At 48.3% G+C, this 27,603-nt stretch overlaps 1 protein-coding gene across 2 annotated transcripts in view; it reads right to left on the bottom strand.

Annotated features, from left to right (window-relative positions):
- POLH (DNA polymerase eta) overlaps nt 1–27,603 on the bottom strand; it is a 158,228-nt gene that overhangs the window by 89,029 nt on the left and 41,596 nt on the right. For both annotated transcript variants that reach the window (XM_086926021.1, XM_086926022.1), the window contains exon 8: nt 7,993–8,112. In XM_086926021.1, coding sequence (XP_086782147.1) covers nt 7,993–8,112 — 120 coding nt within the window. The remainder of the gene's footprint in view (nt 1–7,992; nt 8,113–27,603) is intronic.

Genomic DNA, 27,603 nt, shown 5'->3' with positions numbered 1-27,603 from the left:
GTTATGGATTTAAGTATATATTCTATACTTTGACATTTCCTATGTACTGGTTAGAGCCTAACCAGTGACAAAGTAGCTTGGCACATAGTCACTAGGGCAGGGTTCTTCAAACTGTGGGGCGCGCCCCCCTGGGGGGGCGCGGCACCATCCAGGGGGGGCGTGCGCTCCACTCCGATCTTCCCTTTGTGCCCATTCTTTTGTCTGGGTGATTCTCCTAGGAGGGGGCCAATTCATGGAGTCGACAGCTTCGGCTGCAGTGCAGGCAAGGATTCTCCTCTGCTAAAAACGAAAGCAAACAAACAGACACACTTTCAGCTTTAGCAGAGGAGACCCCTTGCCTCCCACTGCAGCTGAAGGTGAGGTCTGGAGCCGCGTTACACAGCTCTAATAGCCCATTAACCTGTCGACCGTATAAGCTGACGCATCCTAAGTCCTTATGCATAACTTCCTGCGCCTGCCACTGCAGAGGCTAGAAAGATTGAAATAAATAAATCTACACAAGGTTTGGAAACCTGGCTTGACAGGGTCCTCTGCAGGTGGGGGCACAGCCCACTTCCGCTTAGCACACAAGCGTTTGAGTTCTAAAAGGGCAGGGCACGTGATGTGCTGAAATGTGATGCAAACAGGACGGGGATCACACAGTTTATGAGGCTGCTCGCAGAGAATAGCTGTGAATGTGTGTCCTTTCTGGGCTCAGCACTGCCGCTGTTGCTGGTTCTATAGGCACTGATAGGGCCACTGGAATTAAGCAATTTTGCGATAGCTGTGATTTTTGCATGATTGTAGATTACCACATTTGACACAAAATCCATCATCTGCTGCATAATCTGCAGAATTTAACAACAAAAACAAAATATTTTTTCGAGCTCAAACGGTTTAAACGCTACTAGAAAACACAGCAGCCCGTGCTACCCGGCAGTGGAACGCCTGATAGTTACCAGGGGTCCAGTGACTGATAGTTACCAGGGGTCCAGTGACTGATAGTTACCAGGGGTCCAGTGACTGATAGTTACCAGGGGTCCAGTGACTGATGGTTAACAGGGGTTCAGTGACTGATGGTTACCAGGGGTTCAGTGGCTGATGGTTACCAGGGGTTCAGTGGCTGATGGTTACCAGGGGTTCAGTGGCTGATGGTTACCAGGGGTTCAGTGGCTGATGGTTAACAGGGGTTCAGTGGCTGATGGTTACCAGGGGTTCAGTGGCTGATGGTTACCAGGGGTTCAGTGGCTGATGGTTACCAGGGGTTCAGTGGCTGATGGTTACCAGGGGTCCAGTGACTGATAGTTACCAGTGGTCCAGTGACTGATAGTTACCAGGGGTCCAGTGACTGATAGTTACCAGGGGTCCAGTGACTGATAGTTACCAGGGGTCCAGTGACTGATAGTTACCAGGGGTCCAGTGACTGATGGTTAACAGGGGTTCAGTGACTGATGGTTACCAGGGGTTCAGTGGCTGATGGTTACCAGGGGTTCAGTGGCTGATGGTTACCAGGGGTCCAGTGACTGATAGTTACCAGGGGTCCAGTGACTGATAGTTACCAGGGGTCCAGTGACTGATAGTTACCAGGGGTCCAGTGACTGATAGTTACCAGGGGTCCAGTGACTGATAGTTACCAGGGGTCCAGTGACTGATAGTTAACAGGGGTTCAGTGACTGATGGTTACCAGGGGTTCAGTGACTGATGGTTACCAGGGGTTCAGTGGCTGATGGTTACCAGGGGTTCAGTGGCTGATGGTTACCAGGGGTTCAGTGGCTGATGGTTACCAGGGGTTCAGTGGCTGATGGTTACCAGGGGTTCAGTGGCTGATGGTTACCAGGGGTTCAGTGGCTGATGGTTACCAGGGGTCCAGTGACTGATAGTTACCAGGGGTCCAGTGACTGATAGTTACCAGGGGTCCAGTGACTGATAGTTACCAGGGGTCCAGTGACTGATAGTTACCAGGGGTCCAGTGACTGATAGTTACCAGGGGTCCAGTGACTGATAGTTAACAGGGGTTCAGTGACTGATGGTTACCAGGGGTTCAGTGACTGATGGTTACCAGGGGTTCAGTGACTGATGGTTACCAGGGGTTCAGTGACTGATGGTTACCAGGGGTCCAGTGACTGATAGTTACCAGGGGTCCAGTGACTGATAGTTACCAGGGGTCCAGTGACTGATAGTTACCAGGGGTCCAGTGACTGATAGTTACCAGGGGTCCAGTGACTGATAGTTAACAGGGGTCCAGTGACTGATGGTTACCAGGGGTTCAGTGACTGATGGTTACCAGGGGTTCAGTGACTGATGGTTACCAGGGGTTCAGTGACTGATGGTTACCAGGGGTTCAGTGACTGATGGTTACCAGGGGTTCAGTGACTGATGGTTACCAGGGGTTCAGTGGCTGATGGTTACCAGGGGTTCAGTGGCTGATGGTTACCAGGGGTTCAGTGGCTGATGGTTACCAGGGGTTCAGTGGCTGATGGTTACCAGGGGTTCAGTGGCTGATGGTTACCAGGGGTTCAGTGGCTGATGGTTACCAGGGGTTCAGTGGCTGATGGTTACCAGGGGTTCAGTGACTGATGGTTACCAGGGGTTCAGTGACTGATGGTTACCAGGGGTTCAGTGGCTGATAGTTACCAGGGGTCCAGTGACTGATGGTTACCAGGGGTTCAGTGGCTGATGGTTACCAGGGGTTCAGTGGCTGATGGTTACCAGGGGTTCAGTGGCTGATGGTTACCAGGGGTTCAGTGGCTGATGGTTACCAGGGGTTCAGTGGCTGATGGTTACCAGGGGTTCAGTGGCTGATGGTTACCAGGGGTCCAGTGACTGATGGTTACCAGGGGTTCAGTGACTGATGGTTACCAGGGGTTCAGTGGCTGATGGTTACCAGGGGTTCAGTGGCTGATGGTTACCAGGGGTTCAGTGGCTGATGGTTACCAGGGGTTCAGTGGCTGATGGTTACCAGGGGTTCAGTGGCTGATGGTTACCAGGGGTTCAGTGGCTGATGGTTACCAGGGGTTCAGTGACTGATGGTTACCAGGGGTTCAGTGACTGATGGTTACCAGGGGTTCAGTGACTGATGGTTACCAGGGGTTCAGTGACTGATGGTTACCAGGGGTTCAGTGACTGATAGTTACCAGGGGTCCAGGGGACCAGTGACTGAAGCGGTCGACTCCGTGAATTGGCCCCCTCCTGGGAGAGTTAGCTCTTCCCAGAAGGGAGAGAAGGTTTCCGGAGAGGGTTTGAGGCACCGGCGGGGTGGGCTGTGGCCCAGGGCCCCAGCCTTTCAAGGGGGGTGGGAGTGAGGGGGAGGCGGGAGTCCTTCAGTTATTTTGGGAAGGGAGGGAGAGGTTGCAATCCGGGTTTGGGCCATGAATCGGGACAGTGGGCTCTGGTCTGCGGTCATCAACTCATGAGGATCTTTGTGTGGGGCACCGAAGTGTCTGTGTTCAGGAATGTTGGTCTGCAGATTCGAATTTGAATCATCAAATGTGTGAGGGATGTCAGGTGGAGCCGGCCACCAGACGTCCGTTATGTTGCCATGTGGGTGAATATATGTATGGGTGGAGTGGTGGATGTATGGGTGGAGTGATGGGTGGAATGGTGGATGTTTGGGTGACATGGTGGATGTATGGGTGGGGGGGTGGGTGGATGGGTGGGTGGGGGGGGTGGGTGGATGGGTGGGTGGGGGGGGTGGGTGGATGGGTGGGTGGGGGGGTGGGTGGATGGGTGGGTGGGGGGGTGGGTGGATGGGTGGGGGGGTGGATGGATGGGTGGGGGGGTGGATGGATGGGTGGGGGGGTGGATGGATGGGTGGGGGGGTGGATGGATGTGTGAGGGGGTGGATGGATGGGTGAAGGGGTGGATGGATGGGTGAAGGGGTGGATGGATGGGTGAAGGGGTGGATGGATGGTGGGAGAGAGGATGGATGCATGAGTGGAGGGATGGATGGGAGTGGATGGATGTGTGTATGGTTGGAAGGGTAGATGGGTGGAGGGATGGATGGATCAGTGAAATGGTGGATGGATCGATGGGGGGATGGTGGACGAGTCGGTTGGTGGATGGATGAGAGAGGTGATGGATGGATTGATGTATTGATGGGTGAAGGGGTGAATGTGGGGATGGATGGGTGATTGAGGAGAGTGGATGGACGGGGGGATGGATGGAGGCGTGAAGGGGTGGGTGAGAGGTCAATGGATGGATTCATGAGTGGATGAGTGGATGGATGAGTGGGTGGATGGGTGAAGGGTGGATGGGGGGGATGGGTGGCTGGGTGAGAGGGGAATGGAGAGAGAGGGGGAGGATGGATGGATGGATGAGTGAGGACATGGATGAATGATTGGCAGAGTGGATGGGAAGGTGCGTGCATGGGTGGGTGAGGAGAGGAGCATGGAGATGGATGGGTCAGAGAGTGCATGCATGAGTGGGGGGAGGGTGGAGAGCGGGAGGGATGGATGGGTGGGTGGGTGGATGGATGAGTGGGGGGTTGAGTGGGTGGACAGATGAGTGACTGGGTGGATGGATAAGTGGGTGGGGGGATGGCTGGATGGGTGAGAGGGTGGGTGGTTGGTTGGATGGATGAGTGAGTGGGTGGTTGGTTGGAGGAGTGGATGGATGGGTGGAGGAGTGGATGGATGGGCGGAAGAGTGGATGGATGTATGGAGGAGTGGATGGATGAGTGGGAGGATAGCTTGGGTGAAGGGGTGAGTGGTTGGATGGATGAGTGGTTGGATGGATGAGTGGTTGGATGGATGAGTGGGTGGATGGATGGGTGGAAGAGTGGATGGATTGGTGAGGGGATGGATGGATGGATGGATGATGGATGGATGGGTGAGGGTATGGATGGATGGATGGGTGAGGGTGTGGATGGAGGGATGGATGGGTGAGATGATGGATGGAGGGATGGATGGTGGATGGGTTTGCAAGTGGTTGAAGGGGTTTGGATGTGGATGGGGCACAGATGGAGGGACGGAATGAATGGTGGGGGAGTTGGTGGATGACAAGGTGTACATGATGGATGGGGAGGGTTGTGATGACTTCCTTTGCATTGGGGGATTGTGTTTTGAGCTGTGTGGTACGCCTCTGTCGTTTCACCACACCCACTCACAGGCCTGCAGTTTGCTAGGCACTCTTGTTGTGTTGAGCATTGTTTGCCGGATATGGCCCGTGGTGTGCACGTTGCAGTCGATCATGTGGTGTGCCGTATTCCAGAGGTTTCGGTCGGGTGGAGGGGGGGGCCCAACATCTGGGGGAATTCAGCTGGGGGGGCTCAACCTGGAAAAGTTTGAATACCTCTGCACTAGGGAAACATGCCATTTTTAATATTACATAGGTTCACTCTTAAATATTATGCACCCTGCCTTGTGGGCACAAGGTATGTGTAGGGGTGACACATTCAATATTTAAAATAGGATTACCAGCGTGAACAATTTCCTATTCCTCTGTTGACCGACTCACTGCGCTCTGACGCGGTTTGTCGAGCGCGCCTATTGAATTAACGGCCCTGGTGCGAGGCCCCGTGGCCTCAACCAGACTGCGATGCAGTGCACGTCATTGCTCTAAAATGCCTGCAACGTAGGATAAGCAGCCCTACTTCCATATATTATTCGCAGATCTGTAATGTACAGTGGAACCATGCCCGGTCTCAGATCACTGACCACAGAAATCATTACCGAAGAGAATGTAAACGTTTAATTGACCTCGCAAGGATTATCAGCAGCGTCGTCTTCTCCAACATGATGGGCGGCAGAGAGGTTGCCTTAGAGGTTGTGAGAACGGGTGGCGGGATATTGACCAGTAATGAAAGAAGGGGGTTCCCCGATGGGTATTTAGGGATATAGGCAGGCCGTGGGGGGGAGAAAACTGACAATAGAACAAAAGAAAGCAACCCTGCCTCGAGATATAATGGTCCTAACTAGAGGATCCAAACAATATATAAGGGGTGATAGGTCTAGGAGCTGGCACTGCACATGACAAAAACCAAGTTAATCCAAGTATACTCAAGAGAGAATATTAGAAATATATATATTTTTATTTTTTTATATTTGAGATGAAATGGCAAAATTGTACAAAAATAAATTTCATTTTTAGATCCACGTCATATTTTTAGAACATCAAAAAGACATATACTGGTGGGGAAAGGGAAAAGGAGAAAATTCATGCTACATTAAGACCTACCCAGTAACAAACCACACTTCAATCATACTCTCATATTCACCATTTTCTATTTTTAAACTACCTAATGTTCTATCATTCAACTTTCATTCTTCCATTCATTCCTATAGTCCTGGCGTGCGCAACACATAGATGGTCAATTTGTTGCATAAATCAGGATGTTATTCCAGGCAGATGACATTAATACGGGTCCTGATGGAAGTAGGACAAAGTGCCGTATTCCTGGAAACACAAGCCGACGCGCGTTTCGGTGACAGGCCAATGGGGCCAAACCTTCGTCAGGGCTGGGGGTTGTTTACTGGGAGGGAAACAAGTGTAAAATCTATATTCTAGTCAAGAGGACACAGTTGCTTAAGACTAGAGTTCCTATGCAGGAAGGATAACAGTCTCTACTTCCATTCACAGGACACCGGTGGTAGTGGTCCTGAAGGGTTCTTGTAAAGGCTCTCTGGCAGTGGTATGAGGTTGGTTAAACTTCAAGGAACGAGGAGTAAATAATTTCGAAGATATTTCCTGGAAGGATTAGGTATCTAGGAGCACTGTGCAACGAAACTGATCCGTGGACGAAAGGCCAGTTGTCATGGAAATGGCCTAAGGCCGCCGCGTTACTTGTTGTATAAAGCGTCTCGAAAGGAAGGGGGCAAGAAAAGGAACTGCTGCCACATACAGCGCCTCAGAAGGAAGGTAAGAGGAGGAGAGAGAGAGAGGGGAGACAGGAAGGAGAGAGGTGCTGGCACAGAATGTACCTTGAAATTAAGAAGGAGAAAGTTGGGAGTAAAGTGGTAGGACAAGGAGAGAAAGACTGGGAGAGAGATGGAGAGGTAGCCAGATAAAGCGTCTCAAATGGAAGGTGAGAGGAGGGACGGAGAGCGGAGAAGCGAGAGATGCTGCAACATACAGCGCCTTAGAAGAAAGGAGAGAGGAGCTGTCACATATAGCGCTTTGCAAGAAAGGAGGAGAGAGTTGCTGGGGCAATGGTGCTGGCACTACAGTATATCAAGCAAATAAGTGGAGGGGTAGACTGGGAGAGAGGTGCTGACACCGACAGGGTCTCAGGAAGACAGAGGGGGCAGGGAGAGTGACTCGCTGTCATATTCAACAAACGGCCGCTGTTGTCCTAGGTCAATAAAGAAGAAGCATCGATCTCTTGTCTTTGTGGGGCACACACTGCCCCCATCCTCTCAAAGGAAAAAAATGTTGACAATACCAAGATTTTTTTCCTTTGACAGTGCGCTCCTCCATGCTAATTAGAAAGACATGGCCCCATAAAGATAAGAAAGTGCTTTGCGACAGCAGCAAAGCAGTCTGGATCGGCGGCAAAAGGGTGTCAACAAAAACCCCTCATTTCAAATGGCAGGCCACAGTTTAGCATGTACGGTGACGCAAGCCAATAGAAATGAGGGGCGGGGCTTCGAGTCCCTTTCTGAAAACCCCTCATCTGCAAAATCTCTCACCAAGCGAGAAGCGCTTTGCGCTCGAAACGCCTGGCGAGGCCTAAAAAGGAGTCCTCTTTTTTGAGCTGTAGGAACAAAAACTTGGTCTAGTCCTCACACAATACTTTCTTAACAACAATAACAGCAAGGTCTGTTTGAGGAGGTTTGGTTGGGTTTTAAGGCAGATTGTGAAGCAGATGACAAAATGGCTCCTTTATTGCACGTCAGAGCCATCGCTCTCTTCCATCAAGGGACTCCATACTTGCAAACCTGGTACAGGCCCCGTTCTTGCAATTTCCCGAAAAGAGCAGAATTTATAACCATCGAAATATTAAAATTTTTAGTCAACAGATGCAATCACATGATATAAAAAAAAGGTGTTTTGTAAATAAATAATTTTTGTACCTACCCTGTCTTGTCTCCAAAGTGACTCTGCAGCAGTGATTCACTGAACTGGGTAAGCTGGCCCACGTGCTCCACTCCTAGGACTTCACCAATTGAGACGCCAAGCTTTCCTCCCAGGTGACGACTGGAAAGTGAAAGAGGCGAAAATGTGACAGTGAGTAAGAAAAGTCTGAGGCAAAACAAGGCAGTTGACTTTCTCACCAACACTCAAGCGGACGAGATACCAAGTTAACAGTGGCGGTTGGTGGCATATTACATCGGAGGGTGCACACAAAAAAAATGATTTATCAAAAGAAATTCACTTACCTGCCACTTGATTTTTTGCAGCACTTCCTCAGAGTACGAAGCCTACAGCCAACTCTCTCATCCAATGAAAATGCTGTTCTCATACTGTTAAGAATCATGAACAAAGCGAATTGATGGGCTGGAGTGGCCTAGCTCTGTGCTCCAAAAGGCTCTATAGGCTTGTGCCTGCTGTCCAGAGGTTAGAATTGCACATTCCGGTTTGGCCGTAGCAAGATAGCCGGCTAAACCGATGTGCAATTCAAACCAAATTGTCCTTTCCTCACTGCCGCCAGTCATTGGCCTCAGTGATGTTCTGGCCATACTCCGTTTGCTGGAAGAGTGTAAAAAATAAAATGGCAATAAAATCATTTTATTACAAAAAATTTTCATGCTTTCTGCGCAGCAGTGTAGGGGGGGGGGCAAGGGCGACGCTCCCACTCCCATGGAGGAACCGCTGCTGCAAGTTAACAGCTAAACTACAGCCAACCTTGGCTGGGCCACTACCAGACACATCAGGAGCCTTAATTTTGGGTTGCAAATGATCTGAGATGGACAGTTGCTACCAACGTGTTCTCTGCTTTTGACATTTTGGGACTGCCCAAGCTAATGCAATGTACCAGAAACTGCCAGTCTGCCAAAAACATATTCCCAGTTCACTGAAGATCTGCCTGAAGGCAACCTGAATGGCCTCAAACATAGAATTCATGAGAGTCTTGTGGCCTTGTCGGCCAGAATAAAACACCAAATAGAACACCTCAAGGAGCTGCATTGTGCCTCCTTGTTGTTGAGCCTGCACCACCCTGGAGTTCTATGGTGCCATCCTATAGCTGTACCAGACAATGTTTTTTAGGGATTTCACCCCCCTGCTGTTGGGGTTGCGTTTACTGGCTGCAACGGTTCGCCCAAATGCTTGAACACTTTGCGCCATCTCTTCAGGACTTGCCTGCCTAAATGCCTAGTTGGACCGTAAACGTAAATCGCAGTTTCTAGTGGCTACTGGTCAAGCCAGTGCACATGCCGATGGAAGAGACTGACAGCAACTGTTCCATTTCAAGAATAAGGCCCAAAGCGTGGTACTCTCCAGGGTCTCCATAGTGGATGCAGACAACCTACATGCTTAGTCCGTGCCGATTATTAGGCGACAATAGTCTGTGTTAAATCTACCACAGACTTTGAAACTTCCCACTGAGCTACTTGCACCACATAGGAGAACTTGGGTAGGACTTTTGGACAGTTTTAGCCGGAAGTGTATGTGTGAGGCGGTCCCAGAACCACAAGGTTATCCAGTTTTACAAACAGTCACTGATGCCTTTAAGTGAGAGGAATAGATATGTTACAGCAAGTAAACTACAACTGTGTTGCAATGAGAGTGCTTAGGGTAAACAGTAGAAGAAACAAGTCCAGAAGCTGTACCACAGTATCACAATAGCGTTGCATAGGATATAGTTGCCATAATTGGTTGAACCTCTGCCCAACAAAATATTGCCATCTGTTTTTCTTTGTGCATAATATTTATAAATGCACTGTGTTCATTTCTGCTGAATGTTTTCTAGAGTTACACTACTGTTGGGGGAGGGGGACTGGTGAACCTAGAGAGCTGGCAGCCTATAATGCACAATTTAGTTAGGCTCCGGTGGTTAGTATAGCCAATCCTCCGAAATCACACAGCATGGGTCCAACATTTGCCATGGACTTGACCCAGCTGGCTTCAACCATTGCGGCGAACCTGCGAGTTCCCTGGCCGGGAATGGGAGGACGGGGACTAAGGTACCGGAGGCGCAGCCGAAGGCCTGGCAATCGTTTGAGGGCCATCCCAGAGGTTGGTGGGCGGCCATGCAGCATGGAGTGCCTCTGGACGTGAACGTGCAGCCTTCCTTCGGGCTGATGGACAATGTGTGCCTATAGAAGGTACAGAGATCACAGTGTGTGGCGGCGGCAATGGCCTGCTGGAGATTGCAGTGACTATTCGCACAACCGCTTGACGGAGCAGAGCAGTGACCCCAAGCATGCTGCAGGGCTCAATGCGGCTGTGTGCCGGCGTGAAGCCTGACCTCCACACCCTCACTGAGAACAGATGGAGACCGTAGAGGAACTGCTTCTGCCTGCAGTATGGGAGCATGCCGAACGCAGCCTCCTTTCCCTTGATGTCCTGCTACTGTGTGCCTGGGCCTGCTTGTGCCCCTCCACCTGCACCGCTTGGGAGAAAGGCGGGACGCCAATGTTACTGTGGCACCAATGTGAGGTCTCTCTGCACTGGACACCGTACTGCTGTAGCCCTTCAGCCATGCTGACCATATCACCACTTCAGGTCCCTGAGGACTCGATAGAGGTCAAATCTCAGCTGAAGTTCACCTCACAAGAAATCCCCTGCACTGCGCACCCAGGCTCTGCAGAGGAGGTCTTCACTGCCCAACGACAACGACTAATACAGCACCAAGCCCCTACTGATGGTTATGTTAGGTTATACAGCACTTATAGCGCCCATGGATACTCGAGTGTGTCTCGGTGCGAAAGCAAACTACAGGAGACAGAATAAAAAGGCGGTAGGAGGAGCTGTACGTTCGTTGAAAAGCAAAGTCTTTAACTGCTTCTTAAACAGCCTGAGATCTTGAGTATTTCGCAGTTCATATGATGGTGCCATATTCTCATTGTTACCCAGTTGAGGCTGTTGTTTTTAGCAATACCCATGACAGCATATACTACACTTCCCAACCACCTCTGCTACAGCGGAGGACACTCACCGGTAACCTAGGCGCCCCACAGAATGATCCACAAAACTCTTTTCTGTATATATGATGGTTTCTTTGCAGTTTAGTTCTCGGTGTTTGTTTTGTTTTCACTGTACTTATGTTTGCAGGCATGGAAAAAACTACTCACACTACCGACACATATTGTACTGTGGGGTGGGTCTCAACACTTGCTCAAACCATGCTTTAGATAGATTACCCTCTGCGTGCTGGCAGGGTAAACGCAAAAAACACAGTTGATGGACAGAATGCAGAACAATGTCTTACATTCACCCCAGTACAAAGATCTGGGCCTAAATCCATCGTTTTTCTGCGCTCCACACCACCCTAGGTCAGACACTGGCTATATGCAAATCAGCCCTGACCCTGGGCCTCATGGGAACAGTCCAGCCCGAACTACCAAGCCAAGTCTTTCCTAGACCGGAATCAAGCATCCAAGGACCAGTTTCTGGCTATCAGCCTTCTTCAGCCTGGATAGCTTGACACCAGTGGTGTGGATAGCATGGGACTCACGACTGAGCATACCCATCCCACTCGGGGTGACAATTGCAAAAAACACAGTTGATGGACAGAATGCAGAACAATGTCTTACATTCACCCCAGTACAAAGATCTGGGCCTAAATCCATCGTTCTTTTGCACTCCACACCACCCGAGGTCAGACACTGGCTATATGCAAATCAGCCTTGACCCTGTGCCTCATGGGAACAGTCCAGCCCGAACTACCAAGCCATGTCTTTCCTAGACCGGAATCAAGCATCCAAGTACCGGTTTCTGGCTATCAGCCTTCTTCAGCCTGGATAGCTTGACTCCAGTAATGTGGAGAGCCTGGGACTCACGTCTGAGCATACCCAGCCCACTAGTTCTAGGTGTTTGTTTTGTTTTCACTGTACTTATGTTTACAGGCATGGGACAAACTACTCACACTACCGACACATATTGTACTGTGGGGTGGGTCTCAACACTTGCTCAAACCATGCTTTAGATAGATTACCCTCTGCGTGCTGGCAGGGTAAACTAGCAGCTCAAGTGATACTATCCGTCATGGAGGAACATGGCATGCTAGAGTTGTGGAAGACGAAATATTCCACCATGCGCAAATGTACATTCATATCCTCAGTCCATAACACATAGTTCCGTCTGAATTACTGGCTGACAACTTGAGATGTAATTGACTGGACACAGGATCACAAGACATTCCATATCTTCCCATAACACTATCAGACTATGCACTGGTATTGCTCATGCTAGCAATCCCCACCCATGCGCCCACTCAATTTCAGAGGAGGTTTCCGGTCAATGGAGCTGACTGACCCTGCGTTTCGGCACAAAATACGGTCCAGCATATTAACGTACTTTGCGGAAAACGAGGGATCTGTTGGAAATATACCTCATCTCCCTTTGCTAAATATTATAAATTAGGCTTGGCGACAAGATCCAGTTATACCAAAAAAGAGTGCCCATCAACCCTGAGAGCCTACTCCAAAGCAGGAATGTCGCTCTTCATTTGAGCGGATTTTCTTTTCCCCTTGGGAACTGTGAAGGCTGGCCTTGAATCACCGAGATAAGTCAAGCACAAAGGGTGGAACGAAAAAAACAAACACAAAAGTGAAATGTAAAATTTACACAACACTGAAGAAACAGGACAGGAAGGAATTTTTCATAAATCAAAATGTACGGAGTTAAATTAAGAGAAAAGGGAGAGTAAGAACGAGACTGAAAGGCAGAGGGAGGAAGCATTAATATGCCAGAAGGAAGAACGACTGGCCCGTGCAGCGATTGAAGAAAAGCCAAGTGGGCCTGCTGGAGGAAATAAGTATACAACAGCGTGTTGAGAGGAGGAGTGCGAGAGACCTCCAGCAGCTGCGGTCCTTATAGCGTGAAGATAGGAGACGCGCTGTGGAAATAGGAGATCAGCGGGGTGCTGGTGTATTTTCTATTTAAAAAAAATATATATATATCTAATAAAACAAAAAATGATCGTATGCCCAGAAAAGGGAGAGAGGAGGGACGAGGGAGAGAGGAGGGATGGGGGAGGGGGCGGGAGCAAAGGTAAGACGGACGGGTACTGCTTGCCAGGGCCGGACTGGGAACTGAAAGCAGCCCTGGCAAATGTTTGCAGACCAGCCCCCGTCCGGCGCGTAGCGAGCGAGCGCAGAGAGGATGACCACTACTAGGGGGGTGAATTTTACAGCACATTTTTCATTACATACTTAATTGTATCAACTTTAAAAGCAGAGTAAATGGTAGATGATGACCTTTAAAAGCACCAGGTTACCCACCCAGTCATATGTACCCATAGACATTCTTTCAGAGAGCACCAAAAATAGATACAAGCCATTTGCTGCCACTGTGTAAAACTTTGTTTGCACTACCTAAATTGCTTTGCCCGGGTCGGATCTGTTGTGGCTCGAACAAGCGTTAGCACAGCAACCATGTGCTTTCTTTTAGGTCCCACCAAAGCGTGCCCGCTTGCCTCAGACGGTCATCACGAGCCAGGTGTGAGTTCACGTTACCACAGTGCTCATAGCATTCATTCTACCTATTGGGGATTCTGATTAGTCAGATAATCTGCCGATAAAATTCTTACTATAGATCAACAGCCAGACTCCACTTGTTCATGATATGCACATATCAATAGTCCACGATTTGCACTCCACCGCACAATGTGCACACACCTACAGTAGATGACCCGTACACACTTAAGTGCGCAAGCTGCACATGCCTTTATAGGACGAAATGTACATATCTACAGTGCACGACGGGAACACATCATGACATGCACATACCTACAGTGAACAACATGCAGACACCAACCCTATATGACATGCAATCATCTACCATACATAACATGCGCATACCTACAGTGCACAACATTCACATACCTAGAATGCATGACATGCACACACCTATAGTGCACAACATGCACACACCTACCATACAGGACATGCACACGCCTACAGTGCGCAACATGCACACACCTATACTGCACGACTGGCACCCACCTATATTACACAACATGCATACACATACCGTACATGAGATATACACACATACAGTGTACAACATGCACACACCTATACTACACAACAGGCAGACACCTATATACATGCATTCACCACTTGGGTGTGACGTCCAGATATCCATATTGCACGACCTCTAAAGCACTGGACACAGTAAGCAAGTGGGGGGTTAGCAGCAAGCATGGGGGCCCTGGGATGTGATTATCAAAGTAAAACATTATCTGCTACAACAACAAATAAAAATTATTAAAATGAAACAGGTGGGTTTCTAGTGCCACTGCCACTAAATACAGTTTTGTAAATCAGGGGTGTGAACATCTTTCACGCGTCAGTCACGCCCACAAGCCTGGCAGCACACAACCTTCAACACAATTGCAGCATTCATAGACGAGGACTGTAAGAGTGTCAAATCCCAGAGGTGGGCTCTATGTAATACCGCAAAGCAGCACAGCTACTACCAGTCAGGGTTTTAAACAATCCTTATTTCTGGACAATTTCGGGGGTACATGGTTTTGTTTCTTGCTCATTTATGTGCCAACTGCGCACACTTACTGCTCACTGTATAAGGAAGCTGGAGAGTTTTTGTTTGTTTATTCGGGTAAAGGAAAGGGGTTTATTGCAAAAGGACAGCATTGCAATCATGCTCTACCTGACCCCGCCTGCTCAGCCAGCCTTCATCTTATTGCCTACGTAAGTACCACGTCGCATGCACCAAAGCTAAAAATGTTAATCATGTCACGGTTCCTGACGGAGACGATCATCATGATTATATTTTTTGATTTAGGCGGTGCGCAACGCAAGCCACCTTACGCGAGCACGCTTCACCCTGCTCCCAACAAATCAAATCCACTGCACACAGGGATTAGAACCAGGATGGGGACTATACTTTTTGCGTAATTACCCGCCCGGTCGCGACGCCCAGCCAGTGCCCACGGCCTGTGAGATGTGCATAGGGAGCCGTTATTTTGTATTTCACCTCTGGCACTAGCGGAGGCCTGCCCACTGCCCAGGCCTTACAAATAGGAGCAGGATGGCAGGCACGAAGTGTAGGCGGCAGACCTGCGCACCTGAAACAGTGGCAGACAGTGCCTGTCTGGCCAATGAAATGATCAGGGATTCAATCAGGGTGGCATGCATTGCAAATTATGAGGGCTCCAGGCTCCGCTCCAGCCTCTGCATAGTGGCCTCCCTCCTTTGCCTCGGAGGTGTGCCTATGTATTGTGGAGTGGGCGGCATGTACTGGGACGGACAAGGAGGGTGAAAGGATCTTTGCCGGTCAGGTCACTAGGAGAGACAGTCAAGTAATGAGATTCAGGTCTGCTGTAACTCTTGGGAACCAAGGCAGTCCGGCATTTTCGTCATGAAGTACAGCATCAGCAAGATGCTAACTATATAGCAAGACGAAAGGCTAATAAAACAAGCATTTGCAATGCAATAGGTCTCGCATTTATACGAGTTTGAGCTATTGACATTGCGAATAACAATGCCTTAATTTTGTTTTTAAAACAAATAAAAGGCATTGTCATTTACAATGTCAATAGCTTAAACTTGCGTAAATGCGAGACCTATTGCATTGCAAATGCTTGTTAAATACAGTTCTTTATTGGCATTTCAAATCGGTTATGGTCAGGTCAATTATAATGTATTATTAAAATACAAATATATTGATAGCAAATAGTTCGTATTCGCCGATATATTGAGGCTATGACAACATTTTAGTTCAATATAGGAAAATATAAGCTCTGGTAGGTCATTTATCAAAATCACTATTTGTTAGATAATTCCACATTTACAATATTAGAAGACAGGGCTTTAAGTGGGATGAAAAAACTGTGGGGCCTCTCAAACGGGCGTGGCCAATGTAATTAAGGGTGTAAGATAAAAATCTGTGCTAAGCAGTGTGCCGCCCGACTTGTATTTTGCTGTTTCTGTTATTGCGTCAAGATATGATACAAGTAATATCATACCTACAACAAGACAGGACTATTGGCTTTGTCAATGGTTGTTAGATGCATACGATAAATAACCAGCAACTATGGCTTGTATATAAGAAAAAGCTTCCACTTAAAGCCCTGGTGACGCCACGACAATAGTGCTGCTCCTGAGTTTCTAAAAGGGAAGGGAAACGCAGAGAAACAAGCAATGCCCGCTTACCACACTGCCCATTGGTACACGCTCCCCTTTCTTATACTTCAAACTTGCTGGGGATTATGGTGGGGAGATGAGACGTGATGACCATTCAGTCCGTGGCCTCTCTGCTGAGGTGGCAGCAAGTGTGTCCACCACAGCAATGAGTCTTGATGGACCCTCTGCGGCTCCCTGTTCAGCACCCTTCTCTGCTATGCCTCCACTTTCCACACGCCCCGGGGGCCTCTGGCACTAATGAACGGGCCCAGCAGGGAGGGGTGAAGTGGGTGGGTGTGTGTGTGTCACATACCCCGACTCAGCCACCTACCCCTCTGTTCCTTCCCCCACTGCATAAGAGACTGTCTTACAAGCAGGGCCAACAGAATTGTGCGAGTCTGGGTCCTGGGCATTTTCTGCATAATAATGAGTTTGCCGCACAATCATCACAGATGCACGAATTGCAGAGTTAAACTGACAGGTGTCTGTTTCTTTCAAGAGGATCATAATTTACAAACAGCACTGGCACCATAGGGTTACATATCGGACAGGACAGAATTACTGAGGACAACACACACAGGCATAACACCTCCACAATAAGTACAGCAATATGCTGCATTCTGTGCCCTATATTGCCACATTATGTAGTCCATGCCGCACAATTTGGACATGTACCGTTCATTCATGCCATTGGCCCCGGCTAGAGGGTAACCCACTAACCCTCATTAAAGCCCCCTCCAACAGGCCCATATATTTATTTGGTAAATAGCTAATATTCACCCAGGCAGGTTAAAGCATTGATGGAAAGATTGGGTTGGACGATGAACTCCCAGCGCATCTGGGTGAAGGGTCACTGACTCCCAATGACCTCTGCACCGGAAGAAAAGGGAGTCTGAGGACCCAAACTTAGGCATCACTAGCCAAATGTAGAAAAGTTTCCACGATTAGGGAGTCGAGACGGTTTCCTCGGTCAAGTCCACGCTGGTGACGTGTACGAACAAGGGTGGGGGTGTCCCACTCCAGAAACAGTTTATTAATCCGTCTAATGGAGGGCCATGAAGCCATCACCAAAGTCCTGTGAAGTAAAGCAAAAATACAGCAAGAAATACGATTGCATTGAAGGCGGCGTGCCTGGGAAATTCGGGCTCGAATCCCGGCTCGCACATTGAAACCAACAGTGTGATCCTGGTCAACCACTTCACCTGACGAGCAGTGCGTTTTTCATTGGCAATTTTGGGAACATTTAGAAGAATCTGCGTGTGCCATAAAAATGCATAATCACTAAGAGGTAACTCTCTAATTAAATCATTGCGCAAGTAAAAAACAAAATGTGCTTTGCGTCTGGCAACCGTATCAGGACCCATGCCTGTATAGCTAAATTTACGTTTAGAAATGATATTGAAAGATACTGGCTGCAAACATTTTTATATAAATGTACCAATCTTAAAAACATGTTGAACGAATAAATTAAAATATCCTGGAGTCCTACACCTTTAGAAAGGATCATTTACGTGATCGCGCTGCTTGATACAGCGCCACGCAGGCGCAGTGCCTAGAGGCGACAGCCGTTCTGCTTCTAACCTCACCCGGGACTTGGATTCAAGACATACGGGACGCACATCGATTTCTGCAGCAGGTGCGGGATCACTAGAGGCATTTCACTCTAGGAGCTGCTTCATATAGGGCCTCGCGACTTGCGGCGCTAGTCACGCTCCGACATTTGGAGTAAAATTATTAGAAAAAGCGTCAGTCAGAGGGTCAGAAGGGGCTGAACGAGCTGTGCATTCCACCCTCGCCCACAGACCTCTTCACCACGTGTATGGACCACCTGAGCCATTACTCCACGCCCATCACATGTGAAACATAGCACCTCGCAGGTCTTACCCGAGGAAGGTGAGGGATTCGCCGGTCTCCTTGTTCCACGCCGAGGGGCAGCTCATGGTCGCTGGTTCCCAGTCTCCTTCAGGGCCCCCGCTCTAGAACCCGTACTCTGGAACCCACACTTCGGCTTTCCGTTCTGGAGTAGGCACTGTGTGTCCAGGCGCTAGGACCCATACTCTGGTACCAGATCCGTGTCTCTGTCCTGCAGGATGCACCCAGCTGGTGGGAGGGGGCAATACCATGAGCAACAGAGGAAAAACAAGACGTGTGCGTGCGGAAAACTGCCGTGGGGCGGGACTTCCGTTTCCTGCTGGAAGCCCGCATCCACGGATTGGCTGGCTAGGAGAGGAGCAGTGGTGACGCGGGGCTCCCATGCCCGAGGGAGAGCCCTGCGGTGGCGGCTGAACTCCGGAGTTGCACCGATGCGGTAAGTGGGGTTGGGGGGGGGTGCGCGCGTGTGTAACTGTGCGTGTGTATGTATATGTGTGGCTGTTAGCTGTGCGTGTGTATATGTGTGTCCCGATGCATTGTGCCTGCGTGGGTGTATGTGTGTGTGTGTGTGTGCGCGCGCATGTGCGAGTGTGGCTGTGTGTGATTGAGAGAGGCTGCGAATGAGAGGCAGGGGATGTTCACGGCGCCGTGAGCTCCCTCGAGGAGGAATCTGAGACAGCAGAGGCGCGTGCCCGAACGCTGTCTCAGATTCCCCCGAAACCGCTGACAATAGGTCCTTTGCTGACGCTCGACCTAAAAAGGCCATTCTCCTAGCCGCATCATTTTGTAGGCACCCGCATGCTGCATTAAACAGATGGATAGTTTAAAAAAAGAAAATAGAAGCAGCAAAAAAGTGTTTTTGAGGTGCAACAGCAGTAATTTACTGCCTCTCCCCTCGCCAAACAAAATAAATGCATTTTTTAAAAAGACCACAAATGGGGGGGGGGGGGGGCGGGGCAGCAACAGGGAGCTAGTGGGAAGGGAGAACCATATGGGTGAGAGCAAGCACGAAACATCTATAGGGCTCAAATGTCTTCAGGGCCCACCCCACCCCGGTTGTGTGTGTCTGTCCGGGTTGAGACAGCATCCCGGACATACACACAGACAGGTCTTGAGCTTATCGCAGCTGCACCCGAGTGAATGGTCTTTAAAAGACCGTTCACTTGTTACCGAGGCTTTGTTGTTTTTTTCACCCCTACTTAGAGTCCCTGCATCTCCACTCTGCCTATTGCCCCACCCCCCTAAATTTTTATTAGCACCCCCCTCCCCGGAATTTGACTCCAGTTGCGCCTCTGGATTCGGTTTAGGGTGAGGTTTCAGCGGGGCTGGCTGTTCATTTCATCCTTCTGGGGCGGGTTTAACTATGCACCATGGTTGAGTTGCATTAGTAAGTGTGCCTGCTTGATTTTGCTCAAACAAAGCCACTCAGTCATAAAAATGCGTCTCATAATTTTACTGAAATTATGAAAATGACATACATGTCATTCTGAAACCTTGGCAACTATGGGTTAGTTCACTCCGCTTCCAGTAAAAACAATTGGGCTGACTTAAAGCCACGTTAGAGCTAATGTTTAGCATGGGCCTCGCTCTGTCACAACCAGGATTTATGTCCTACAGCCTCCTTCCTGGGTTGGGGGAGCGTGCATTATGTAGTTTATTTCACTTGGGCCCGGATTCTGGCGCTGGCAAAAGAAGATATAAATCATTATTGATAGCCGAGTCAACCCGTGCCTTATCCGCGCTCCTGGCTGCTTAATTGGTGATAAGATAATTGCCATCTCCTGCTGACAGTGCTTGTACTACAATGGTAAAGTTTTTAGATGAATGTATTGTGTTGACCAATAACAACCAGGCGCATGCATTGTCAATTTAAATAAATGTGGAAAAATACTAGCTGTCGCATCATCTTTTGCACGTCGCAAAAATAAATATGGATAAATACAGATAAAATAGACAGAAAATAAATATGGATAAATACAGACGGAAATAGCAAAAAAATAAATACTATAAAACCGGGAGCCCTAATTATAGGGTACAGTTGTGCAACCTCAACTTGGACTACATTTACCAATTACACAACTATGTTCTGTTTGTCAAACCTTCAGCTCAACTCTGGGTACCTGTGACTCTGAGCTGCAAGGCTTTCACACAGGAACAAATGTAAAGAAATGAAATAGCACCAAAACAATTGAAGAAGAAATTGAGGACACCAAAGAAATTGGTCACAAATTTATAAAAATAGACTACTTTCAGACACCACAAGGAAAAAGATCCACCGGAGGGTTCGGAGACATGGAATTTACAATATATAGTAAACTGGATTATTTCTTCAACCATGAACAAGCATTGGCAAATTCAACAAATTTGACAACATTTTTCATAAAAAAGCTTGGCTAGTTGGAATACGGCAACTGGGAGTCAGTGGGACCTGCAAGGTCCTCAGAAACAGTTAACTCAGAAGGTGAAGTAGTTCTTAGTCCGTTGCAGGGATTTCCTACGGGAGTGGTCCTGATGCAATGGATGAAAGATGCTGAAAATGCTCAAAGGATGCTGTGGATGCGATGCGGTTGACAGGAGTCTCCCTGAAATAACTCCTCGGTCCAGGAAGAGGGCGTGGCAGCCCTGGTCTCAGGGTTAATGCCCCTTGCTGCTGGGAGAAGTCAGTTACTACTGGTCGTCCAGTATCACAGTCACATTCCAATAGTTCCTGGGTCGGTAACTTTCCTCTGGGGTGGTCAAGCTGCGCCTAGACGACACTCCCAGACTTCGCGAACAGTGGTGCAACTTTGTGCATCGGGTCTTAGTCCCTGGTGTTGCATGTGGCGGCTGGTGGAGGTTTGGAGACTTTGGTTGCCAACTTGTCCTAGCAGGCTTCTCAGATATTGTGTCCCTGTGCTGTGAACAGGAGTTCGACTCACTGACCCTTGGAGTCTCTTGGCATCGGCTGGGTTCTGGAGATTGCGTCTACCTAAGCAGGACACAGCAGACAGTCCCTCTCCTTTGGTGGCCACCAGGTTCAGCAGGTGCAGTTCATGTCAGTGCAGCCTCTCTTTGCTGTTTCCACAGTGCAGCAGGGCAGTCCTTCCTCCTGTTGCGATTGGAGCTCTGGGTGCCAGGAGTGCCCTCATTATTTCTTTTACACTTTTTATTGCATTTTCACACAACCAAAGACCGGTACATACAATATAGAGTCACTGTAATAAAAAACCCCTCCAATACAGACGTGCATTTAACATAGTGCCATTCACCCCATGGCAAAGGGGGTCCGCGCGAAAGAGTACTTGTTATACATTTCCTAGGCAATATTAAGATAAACAAATTATACCTCAGGTGTGAGCAGACAGCAACAGGGAGTGGGGGACGGAGAGATCTAGATTAATTCCTAAGGGGAAGAGGCCAGCACCTCCACCGTCAACTGGGCCATCAGCGCCCGCTTGTCTCTCCAGAGTTCCACCGTTGGGGAGACGCAGATGTCCCCTCTGTACCTATTCCATTTCCCCCACTTCCGGTTCCATTTTTTTGGGGCAACCTCGATCTTTAAATACTGACTTTTCCGCCACCATGGCAGTATCCATGTCCTTTGCCCAGTCAACCATGCGTGGGACTGTAGCTACCCCCAATGTCGTGCAATATTCCGCTTTGCTATAAGGAAGCCCATAGAGGTCCATGTCTGTTCAGCCGGTGTGAGGTCGGACGCCCCCCAAATGTTAAGTAAGCATAGTTGGGGAGACAACTCAAAGGATTTACCGCCCGCCCTCCAAGCTGGAGGACGATTTTCGCCCAATAGTCCTGAATATGTGGGCAGTCCCATAAAATGTGAAAAAAGGTACCCTTTTGATTGTAGTGTCGGAGGCAGAGTGAATCGGGGCGCCTACCAAGCCGGAACAGGAGTTTGGCATCAAAATATGCTCGGTGGAGGATCTTGAGCTGGAGCAGTCGCAGGCGTAATGGGATGGCTATTTCTTCGGGTGAAGCTAGAGCGTTCCGCCACATGTATCTCTCCCAAGTCTCTCTCCCACCCTACTCCAAGTTTCAACATCGGGTTGGGCGATTATCCTTTCAGTCCATGGGATCCAACAACAGGCGATCCTTCAGACCGGAGGAGTCGGGGAGGTGACTGTCTCTAGGTAAGGCCGAAGACACTGCGTGAGTGATCTGTAAGTACCTGAACGTCTCTGACGGAGCCAGTTGATACTTAGCTTGAAGCTCCGGGAATGATGCTAGCCTCCCCTTAACCCAGATATTTCTGACCGTGGAGATTTCAATAAAAATAACACTTGTCGGACCCTGGACAAGCGCTAAGTAGACCTAAGACATCAGGCTGCCACAGGGAGATTGCCTTAGTCAGGCGCCCGCGCCACCCCAATCGTCTGGTAACTTCATGCCAAATCTTGACCATGCGCGCCGTGGGACCTGCTAAATTAAGTTTATGGGGGTTTGAGTAAAGTGCCCTGTTATACCCGCCCGTCCCATGAGCCAGTGATCGGTGCAGAAATTAGGCTCGTCGTGAGGTTCAAACACCCAGCGATTGACTACCACTAGCTGAGATGCTTGGTAGTAGAGTCGGAGACACGGCAAAGCGATACCCCTGTCGTACCAACCCATGGTAAGTTTGTTCATATCGATGCGCGGCGTACGGCGCTCCCATAGCAGTCCCAGCAATAGTCCGTCGATCTGGGAAAAATAAGAATTCGGAATCCGAACAGGGGTATTCTGTAGTGCATAGAGAAAGCGCAGGAGTGCTAATATTTTAAAAAGGGACGTGTTTCAGAGAGGGAGAGCGCACCAGTGCACAACATCTGATTTGAAACGCTGAAGCGGTCAGAGTAAATTGTGTTTTAAAAGAGATCAGAGTCAGGAGTGATGAAAATACCAAAGTACCGAAAACCCAGAGGTGCCACCGGGATATTAAAGGCCCTGGGGCCTTGCCGGTGGAGAACCCCACAGCACATACTGTCATGGGGATGGGCCTTGCCTTTACACTCTGTTAAGTTAGAAGAGCTTATTAAAAGTTTAAACGCCATTTTTCCTTTCTGTTGCCTTTGCACACGGCACACATTATTATAAATGTTTAGAGTTTCGCAGAGTGTTTTGCTTCACACGAGAATAATATGTTTTTCTACATTAGCAGCCTTGCTTGGTAAGCTTTGTCTGAATAGGGAGTGCCGAGGCCTTCAAGGTTATTTCAACACAGTCGTTGTTGTTCGGTCTGATCAGCGCACATTCTAGGCATAACATATATGCAGCTGTGGCCACCTCTGATTTTGGCGCGTTTAATAATGCACTGCGCAGGCATGCTTAAACACTCGGAGAACATTTCGCATGCAGAGAGCTGGTGTAGAAAATTATGTGATCCATTTCTGCTAGAACCAGAGGTATGGGGCCACCCTTGTAATCCCAGAGACCTTCTATAGATCTAAAATACTTATTAGCATGGGAGGGTGAGATTTAGGTGTAATCTAACCTTTTTCCATTTAGCATTTTAACATGCTTTCTCCCTTTGTATTTTATGGAATAGTAACTATGCTTATAATCTTGTTGCTAATAATATGCTTGTTTGTATTAGCTAAGGTACTGCGAATGAGAACACAGCATTAGAAATAAATATTTCAAACTTGCATGTGTCTTCATTTACTCCCTGTTTTGGACTGCTATGAGAGTATAACGAAAGAGTGTTCATGTGTTCCACATTGCCTGAGGTATTCTAAGTCCATGTTCTGGGTTGTTTAATCATTGGGGGTATGGAAGAACCAATGAGACACTGATTGCTAGCCTGGTATGGGATTTTGGATACGAAGGTGAGTTTTGGCACACCCTAATTCCCTGAGGTTCCGAGTCTCTATGCACAGTTCTGTGTAGGAGCAGAATCCCTGTGACAATACATCTTGGACTTGGACCAATTTATCTGATAGCCAGAGTGGACACCGAAAATGTGAAGCACCCTTCGCAGCAACCACGCCAGGTACAAGAGGATATCATCGGCATACAACCAGATACGGTCCTCATGGCATGCCGTCCACTTAAGCCCCCGTATCCCTGGATCACCCCGGGCCCACATCGCGAGCGGCTCCAAGACAAGTGCAAAAAGCAACAGCGACAAGGGGCAGCCTTGCCTAGTGGCCCGATGAAGCGAAAAAGTGGCGGAGCGATGATTATTAACAACGTCATGAGCCGTAGGTTGGGTATACAATAACCAAATCCTACGAATAAATTTGGGTCCAAGCCCCAGAAGGGGAAGAACGGCGAAAAGAAAATCCCACTCAATGGTATCGAAAGCCATCACGTCTTCCTCGATGGTGTGAATTCTGCCAAGGACCCCATGTACTCGACACAGGTACCAGGCCAATTTCTCCCCGGCATAAACCCGGATTGGTCCAGATGGACCAAATCAGAAATAAAATGGAGGAGGCGATTCGCAAGAAGTTTGGCCAGAATCTTAGCCTCAACTGTTAAGAGCGATATAAGGAGATACGATTTGCACTCCTCAAGGAGTGCCCTAAATTGAGTTAAAAAAATACTCTCAGGGCAGGATGCGGTTGGTAGCCAATGGGCTACCAGGCTCCTTCCCACCTGATGACCAATTCCTGCAAAGTAAGGCATCGGGGTATCACAGGATACACCATTTTGCCCAATTTCCAATACTGCAGGACCCCTCTACCAGCATGTGGAGCTCTCTAGCCCAACTCAGAGGTGTGGCTACCAAGGATGCTACATACCCCTGGAAAACCGGTTTGGCAACTGTTTTTGTCAAGCCTGCCCCTACCCCAAGTGCAAGCTTGTCTGTTTTAACAATTGTGCAGCCCCTTGCCCAAGTGTTACCCATTTGCCCTTCAAAAGGTGGCTTCAACTTTGAAGCTCGCCTTTTAGACCAACTCCTGTATGGCTTCCTGCAGGAGGGAGGCAACACCTCCTTCCACAGCAGGCCTATTGGATCCTTTCCTGTGAGTAGCTAGCATGCCTCCCCAGGAGCGCAGAAAGCCATCTCGGCTACAGGACCCTCTGTTTAACCAGTATGGGCACAGGGCAGTGAAGGCAACAAAGTGATAACTAAGCTAAAGTTGCACACTGCACCTTGTTACATTAATTTCATGAGAATCGAGTCAGGCTTAGTGTAATGAGTTGTTTGATACCTTGGATGACTCACTTTCGCATTGATCCAGAGTTAGCACAACTGAGGGGGTCAGCATTTAACTCTGCACTCGCCAATTGAACAACTAAGCTTTCCCATATTGAAAAAAGACAGTTTACCGATTTTACTACCAGAACATGTAAAATACATGTTCTACCCCTGAGATATGTTGCAACCTGCCTTAGGACCAGTCAGGCCTGCCATAGAGGTGGCTTACACATATACCAGCAGGAAGATTGACTGTCTGACAAGCACGATCAAGAGCTCTAATCGAATAAGTGATACTGGCAGAAGGAACCTCATGACATTGGAGGCAAAGGATACAGGAAGAAGATAAGATGCTAACCCTCCTCTTCCTATAGTGCTAGATTCTGGAAACCCCCCCATCCCCCGCACCCGTCACTCCACCCAAACCTGGCACAGCCCTCACTCCAGCTCTCCCAGAAACCAGAGCTCCCAGGCTTCTCAAGTCCATGTAAGAGCAGCTCATACACTCCCGATCTTTCTAGAACCAGAACTGCATCCCAGAGCACAAAGCAACATCTGGATTAGAGGAGCGACCTCCACAGGGACCTGGGAAACTGGAGAGCTCTGTGAAGCATAAGACCCTCGTCTTCCAATGACATGTACAACCATATGAATAACGGAAGCACAGAAAATGCTAAAATAAAATCTTAAATAGAACAAGTATGTATTAGGGGTTAGGAAAACAGAGTAAATGGGTAGTTGTTAGGGGAACAAAAAAGATAAATTGACTAAGCGAATACTCCAAATAAATATGAAATATACGTGCACAGGTTTATAAGAATGTAAAAAAAATGAAGAGAATAAGAGGAGGTTTCAGATAGTGGTTAGCTTACTGTAAAAAAAAAAATAGCAAAAGCACAACAGTTGATGATGCAACGCTGCCAGCTACAGGCAAAAAAATAAAATAATATATATGGATTAAACCGAACACATTGACAAACAATCATTTGCAATGCAATGGGTCTCGCATTTACGAGAGTTTGAGCTATTGGCATTTACAATGCAACTCTTGCAAATACGAGACTAATTGCATTGCAAATATTTTTTGTTGCGCTTACACGTTAATGGAGGCCGTGCCCCTTTCTTTAGACAAGCTGTGTCTAAAGAAAGGGGGGTGGCCTCCATTAATATGACAGCGCCGCATGGGCGCGGGTAAAGAAACAAAAAAAAAAAAAAACGAAATAAGTAACCGCGGCTGCTATACTTAAAAGCGGACCGCTCTGCTAAAATAAAGAAAGAAACGCGGTCACTAGAGTTAACTAAAATAAAAGCAGTCGGCGTACTACGACGTAGTGGGTGGAATAAGGGCAAATCATTAAACAAAATAGTGCTCACAGCCAAGATAAAGCCGATCGTGTAACGAGACAAGGAAAAGGTCCAGTCGTTATGGGAGGTTACAAATGCAGACAATGCAGTACCAAGGAGGGACTCGCAAGCCTATTCAGGAATGAAAAGCAACGATTTCGCAAGGACAGAAATAGGAGCCAATTGAAAAGATGGGCGGAGCTTCATGTCCGTAACCTAATACAGCACGCCTCGCAGTGCATGTGCTGCCCAGGCTCGACCTAATAACATGGTGCCCTCCTTTCCCACACTTGGTCCCCCGAAAGATTTAGATGCAGCCGCTTTAGTGCCCATTATGTCAGTTCTCTCACTCATACGTCTGGTGCACGCCCTAAGCCAGATCTGGATTGCACTGGGACAGGAAACAGCCCTGGCACCAAAATAACAGTGCCCCAATTAACGAATCAGACACATAAAAGGAGGCACTCAATGTGCAAATTAGGCCAGTTTAGAATGTGTAAAAAAACGTCGTCTAGGATTTCTGCAAGGTGTGGGAGAGCGCATGCATTTGTGCTTGCTGCAGAACATGTTTATAGTAATAAAAGGGAAATCAGCAGTAAAAATGAACCCATCAGAACACAAAACAGGCCCACAAAGTGGTTTGTCAGACCAGCCATTCCGGCACTGCCCGTTTACCCTATAGGCCAGGCCATTCAACTATGGGCAAATTCAGTAAGCCGTGTGTATGCAAGTCACCTTCTGGAAACAGTCTGAGATTTACTACTCTCAAAGACAGAAGTAAATACCTTTTCTGAGATAAATGGGAACAAAATACTCTAAAAATTGCAGCTTGCTAGGGAGTTAGGGCTTCTGGAAAAAAGTATACATTAAATTGCACCTGAGAATGCATTTCCCCAGTCACCATTGTACAGTATGACAAGTTATGTATGCCTTTATCACTTTGTATGGTAGTAATTCCGAATTCATAACTGTTTTCCAAGAGCCCGCCAGGAACCTGCAACTGTCAGACATCCTGAAACCTTTTACAATTCTGTAAATGTTAACCAATGAGAGGTTTACACGCCTGCCAATACAGATTCACAGTCGAAAATGTGCACTTGAACT

This window comes from Lissotriton vulgaris, chromosome 6 (assembly GCF_964263255.1).
Source record: "Lissotriton vulgaris chromosome 6, aLisVul1.2, whole genome shotgun sequence".
In the NCBI taxonomy this organism is placed as follows: Eukaryota; Metazoa; Chordata; class Amphibia; order Caudata; family Salamandridae; genus Lissotriton; species Lissotriton vulgaris.
Note: the sequence above shows the minus strand (reverse complement) of the source record. Positions and strands in the feature narration are given on the sequence as shown.